Source organism: Bidens hawaiensis, unplaced genomic scaffold, assembly GCF_021521415.1.
Source record: "Bidens hawaiensis isolate Kalapana, Puna unplaced genomic scaffold, B.hawaiensis_p1.1 tig00079650_1, whole genome shotgun sequence".
NCBI classification, from domain to species: domain Eukaryota; kingdom Viridiplantae; phylum Streptophyta; class Magnoliopsida; order Asterales; family Asteraceae; genus Bidens; species Bidens hawaiensis.
The window spans coordinates 14090-20643 of NW_027503620.1; the positions used below are offsets into that span (position 1 = coordinate 14090).

Sequence of the window (6554 nt, forward strand, 5' to 3'; positions counted from 1 at the left end):
ATTTTATAATTAATTTGAACCAACACTACGTACTTTTGAGAGGTTTCGCGTCTAAAATTAAATGCCTAAGCCCCATTCACTTTCTCTATACAATAATAAAGCATTAATAATCAAATGACATACAATGTTATATGGTACGGATTTTGATAACTCATTAACAAGCCAAGCTCGAGTTTTAGACAAGAAACTCAAAACACGACAAGCACAAGCTTAAGAAAAGTCTGGCTCTTGGCTTGTTTACACCCATAGTTTTTAATTTAACATACACCAACATATGGTAGGCTGATACAGTATGGGATGGCACCAAACATATGCAGCTAAAAAACATAAGAAAAATAAAATCGAAGTGTCAAAAACTTGTGTTTACCCAATTGAAATGACCCATTACAGATTACTTCAAATTTTTTAGCAATAAGTCTACCAAGGGTCCAAATTAGTTTAAAAGAATCTCCACATTGCTTAATCAAAACATTTAGCTTATCTAATTACCAACAAATTAAACATCTAAACAACCACATAACATTTAGGTTCAAATTCACCTATTCAAATATTGAAGCAGGCAAAGCAGCAGGATCAAGTTCAAAAGAGCCTTTAGGAACACCATCTCTTTCATCACCACTCATTCTACAAGAGGGGACCATATGAGCAAATCTGTACCTCTCGCTACCCGCAATTTCCATTTCCGTCCCTGCTTTTCTCCTGAAAAGACACACAAACCCCTTAATTTTCTCCAAATACGCAACACAAACACCCTTCTTTTCATCAAAATCTGTTAAAACCTCCACAGGCTCGTATTCAAACTTTCTTTCTTCAACATCTTCATACAAAGTGTACATATTCACAGACCAGTTTTTAAACAGGGCCCACGTCTCGCCTTTTCTGGGAATTATAGTCACCGTTTTGGCCTTTTGACCTGCTTCCCATGTCATCAAATGAGAGAATGAAAACAGATCTTGTGTTTTATCGAGTTTCTCGTGTTTATATCTACCACACGAAACCGGTATATCCTCTTTCACCCATTTTTTTTCATCTGCGGTTACAGGGTCAGGTTTTAACCACATGATTTGCAGTTTAAAACCCGGTGATATTTTTTTAATAAACGCATAGAATCGAGGCATCGCGTCTTCAGTATCATAACAAGCCCATAATTGTCCTACTTTAAAACTTTCTTCTTTTCTGTATGAATCAAAATCACTAAAATCGGGATCCGGACACTGAAAAACTTCAGGTTCTGTTTCTTCTTCGATATCATCTTCGTCGTCGTCATCGTCAACATTTACACTTTCACGCCCTTTAGTTTCAACATTTACACTTTCTGCCTTATTTGCTTCTTTTTTAGCAGACTTAGATGGAGTCACATCATCATCACCATTATCATTATCATTATCATTCACGTTTTCTTTATAAGAAACGTTTCGTTTTGAACGGAACGATCTTCGAACATCAGCATTTTGATTTACATCTTCCTCGGGTTCCGAGCTCTCGTCACTATCAGAACTTTCACTATCTTCTTCAGTTTTCTTTTTCCTTTTTCGGTTAACATTTCCTTGCGTTTTAACCGGTTCTTTCTTTTCAAACAGGGGTTTTGTAGTGAATGTGTGATTAGTGGGACCCTGTGCAGGTTTTGGAGGAACCCGATTCAAATTCTGCCGGGCATGCTTTTGGGTTTGACTAGTCAACTCATAGGCAGTAAACGATTCCTTGCAGTTTTGACATGTAATACTCCTGTTAAGAACATCTCTGTAAAACTGGTACCTAACCGAACACAAAGGACAACTAGTCCAAAAACTTGACAATTGTCCGTTACCATTAAACGGGGCCCGCTGAAAATTACCAGAATTACCAGAAGAACCTCTGTTAAGATTAACAGGATGAACTTGATTCCGAGAATATTTTGAACCGTTTGCTTGTTGGCTCGGTTGCTTTGCTTTTGAAATGTTACCAAACGCTCTGCGTTTACTATCGTGAATCAGTCGTTTTTCACGATCTAAAAGCACCCGTTGAGCTTCACCGATTAATTTAAACGCATCGGTGGACCCGGAAAAACTGTTTTTATCAGGATGAAGTACGAGGGCTAGCTTTCGATACTGTTTTTTAATTGCAATGTCCTCGGCAGACGGATCGACTTTGAGGATACCGTACCAGTCTTTATCTGTACCAAATGATTGTTTTTCAGCAGAACAATGTACTTCACATACTAATATTAATTGGGAAATGTTTTCGAGTGCGGGATCAAGACTTTGGGCTTTAAGTGCAATTTTTAGGGCTCCTGAAAAGTCTTTGATCTCCATTTTCTTTTCTGCAAGTTGTTTGGCTCTTATTGCTTCTTCTTTGTTGCACTCCATTGCTGAGTTAAGAATAAGTGTTCAATCACCTACACTTAATTAGCAAAATGAGCCAAAGTTGTTTTTTGATTACATATTATAAATGCACAAACAAGAATCAGAGGTAGAAGTGTTCAACAATTCAAATTTCAAGTTACTCGAGTTAATCGAATCTGGTTAGGACTCAGTTGAACTTTGAAAATTTGAAACTAAAGTAAACTCGGACTAAATTCGATTCGATTTGAATTCGAAATTGGTTCAAATTTGATTTGATTTTATTTAAATTATAAAAACAGATATAATTTAATTTAAAAAGCCATTCAAATGTTATCTATAAAATAAAAATATATACGTATAATTCGAATTTCAAACCAAAAATCATATATTTGAATTGAACTAACTCAAAGTTAGATTCAAATTCAAGCCAATTGATCGAGCTTTAGTTAATCGGATTGAATTAATAAAAAGTAAAAGATATAATTTCATGTAAAAGCTCATATTATTAAAAGTTTATCTATAACTCGAATTTTGAATCGAAGACTTAATTCGAATTCAAGTTAATTTTTTTCAAATTAAAAAAAAAAGATAACTCTTAACCTAAAAAGCTCATATTATTAAAATTTATCTATAAAATAAAAAAAATAAGCGGATAATTTGAATTAAAAAATCACAGATTCGAAAATCAAAAAATCTCCAAAATTTTTAAAAACAAATTAGAATATGAATTCAAAGTCAATACCCTTAACCAGAGATGCTTACAATCTTCAAGCACTATGCTTACAATCTTAAGCAATAGGGTTGGTGTAAAATGTGAGCAGGGTGTATGCATGCACGTGGATGTGTGTGTATTGCATATTTGTATTACGTGTGACCATATATGTAAATATCATATCCCCTTAACTAATACAACGAATGTTATGTTTTTATCATGTCAAACTCCGAAGTAGCATAGTTGTAACAGTCATGACACTATTCGATTTTTTTCATAAGGTGTAGACTGAACTAGAAGCAGCTTTGATACTCCATCTGCAAGGTAACTACCATAAATGATAAAGTTGCATATATAGCTTTGCAATAGTCTATAAAAATACAAAAACAGCTTGCTGTACTTTAAAAACGTCTCGTGAAACGTTTTGGATTAATATCAAGAACTTGTAAATAAAACCAAATATAAAAGTCTATTTTCATATAATATTTAGCTCGTCCCCTTGAGGACACAAGTGCGACTGAAATACAAATATAAAAATGATGGCACTGATATTAAATTCCAAAAAACCTGTGCATATTTAGTTTATTTCGCTCTTTAGTTTTACAAAGTGATCTGTTACATACAGAAGAGAACAAGATAAGTAAAGATTCCATGCTCTCATATACACTAAAAAATATTAAAAATCAGTAACCTGTAGTTATCCAATTATCAGATCAGCCAAAATACAATCAGAATTCAGAAAATCACCAAAACTCGTTAACTCAGGGTACAAATGTCTACCTAATTACGACAATGGTTAACAGTTGTTGTGATTTAACCCAAACAAACTTAAAAGCTACAAAAAAATCAAGAAATCTTCCAAGTTTCAAACTAAAGCTAATTGCATTATTTTCAATTAAATAAAAAATTTTAATTTCACATTAGAAAGACAGCATTTTTGTAGAACTGTGAAGATACCTAAAAATTAAATATTTAACCATATACACCCATCTTTTTTGAAAATCAACACTAACTGATAAGTACCTAATTTTTTTAGATACACAGTAACAAAATGTTAAGATAAAATCTAGACACATTTAGACTACAAATATTGAAACTCCACAAGCCTTTTTCGTTCGTTAATTCTCATAATTACATCCAACATTGATAATAAGATATATATACATATATGTGTGTGTGTATATATACATACACACATATACATATATATATATCAGCAAACTAAAACTAATTGCATCATTTTCAAATTAAAAAAAGTAAAAGTAAATTTCACAGAATATAGGACAGTATCTTTATCAAATTGCAAAGAAACATAAACATTAAATATTTTAAGCATACGTTTTTTTTTTTTTGACAAGAAATCCTAGAGTGTAGACAACAAACACTAATCCCCAAAATAACACAAATAGAAGACATAATGTACCTAATTTTTAAAATTACAGATTACCAAAATGTTAAGAATAAATTCTAGAAACATTTAGAAATTGAAACTTCAGATGCATTGTTAATATAGGTAATTCTCATAATTTCATTCAACATCCAACATTGATATAATAATAATAATAATAATAATAATTAAAAAAAAAGCTTTACTGGATGCTGTGAATAGACAGATCCAACGACAAGTACATAACACACTTCCATCAATTACAAAACTCGAAGTTACCAATCAAAAACTGTAATAATCAGAGGCAACTTCCAAATCCAATAACCCATCATTTATTGAACAGAGCGAATGGATTACAGAAGCAATTACTACAAAGCTCAGCTAAAACCCCTAAATCTGGGTACCCTAAAAAACCCTAGAAATGAATGGTCTGGTCGTAACAAAATTAGACCAAATTAAAGCTTAATAACAAGAAGATACAATCTAAAGAAGAAGGTGCACCTGTTCGTGTTGGAGGTGGAGGCGACGGCACTGAGCCACAAAAGAGATGGTGGGTGGGTGGGTGGGTGGTTGGTTGGTTGCCCTTAACACACAAGAGGGAAAATGGTCAATGATCGATCAATGGGTGGCTTGTTAGATGGGCTGGGCTGGGGGCCAATAGGCCCATTTAAGGTAGTCAATTGAGTTAAACCCAAAAAGGTTGGAACCGAATCAAACTGAACTGTTACTAGAAGACTTCTTGTAGAGGTGTGTGGAAACGGAGTTTGGCTTAGAACGAATCGGTTTGAATTGGGTCAAAGAAAGTCAAAAAAAAGATCGGCCCAAATTGGTTCGGGTTTGAAGCAGGTTTTTAAAGCATCTTTATCCTATGTGGCAACTTATAAGCCTATGTGATTCATAGCTTTGTATGTTGGCATTTTTTAGCATCTATCCCTTTGTATTCCTATACAGTAGAAACTCTATAAAATAATACACTTGGTACCACCAAAATTTATTAATTAAAAGAGTTATTAATTAATCGATAAATTAATAATATTAATTTATATATTAATTAATATTTTATTAATTTATAGTAGAATGTTCCTGACTCACCCAGAAGAAAATGTAGTTGCACAGTTGTTGACTGATGAAGAAATTATTGAAAGCGTTATTGGAATTAATAAAGATGATATCGATGAAGAAGAAGAAGATGATGAAAGTTCTACAATGGAGCCCCATTCGCGAAACGAAGCTATTAAAGCGGCAATCACATTGAACAATTTCTTGTTGAGCTATAAGAAAACAACACCAGAAGTTCTTACCATGCTAAGGAAAAATTAGAGACGAGATTCAAGGGAAAATTGATTTCAACAAAAACCAAAAGACAATTGAGTCATTTTTCAATAAACCTTCATAAATCATTCATGTAATATGTCTATATATAAGGAATTATTAATTTATATTTTATATGGGGTCTAAAGAAATTATCAAAAATGTATTATCTTATAATTCTAGCGAATTATTAATTTAGCACCCTATCCCCGAGTCGGGACCCCCGGCAAAAAATATTATCTTAGAGAGTTTATTAAATAATCGAGTATTAATTTATCGAGTTTCTACTGTACTTTACAAATTCTAAATAAATTAATTACTAAAAGTTGAGGTTAGTTATTACTCAATATATAGGTTATAGGTTAGTCCCCGTGTATAACAAGGGTTAAAAGTTTTATAGTCCTTGCGGTGTCACAATTCAACATAATATACATGACCCACGGACAAAGAAAAGTTTGATACACAGAATAATAAAAAACAGAAAAGCTAAACTATAAATTAAAATATTTTTCATGAAATTGTATAAATTAGCACGTAATTTGTAGAATATTGGTTTCCATAGTCTGCGTCTAACAATTAAATCTTGTTACAACAACAATTACTAATATCTATAATATATATAAACGAAAACTCTAAAATCCTATGTGTCGCGATGTGGCCGCTCCCCTTTTTTATGGAAGCCACCAAATTGCTTGATTTTTAAATTGAGGCTTCTCATTGATTTAACCCAAATTCATGGGTATGGGTCTTACCAAAACCAGATAGCTCCTAAAATGAGTTATAACATTTCATTAAATTAAAGATTAATCTTACCAATTATTTG

At 32.5% G+C, this 6554-nt stretch overlaps 1 protein-coding gene across 1 annotated transcript; it reads right to left on the minus strand.

The window, feature by feature from the left end:
• Positions 1-539: 539 nt before the first annotated feature.
• Positions 540-2345, minus strand: LOC143607145 (uncharacterized). Its single transcript, XM_077082695.1, has one exon. It carries the CDS (start codon positions 2343-2345, stop codon positions 540-542), a length of 1806 nt encoding a protein of 601 aa, XP_076938810.1.
• Positions 2346-6554: the final 4209 nt, after the last annotated feature.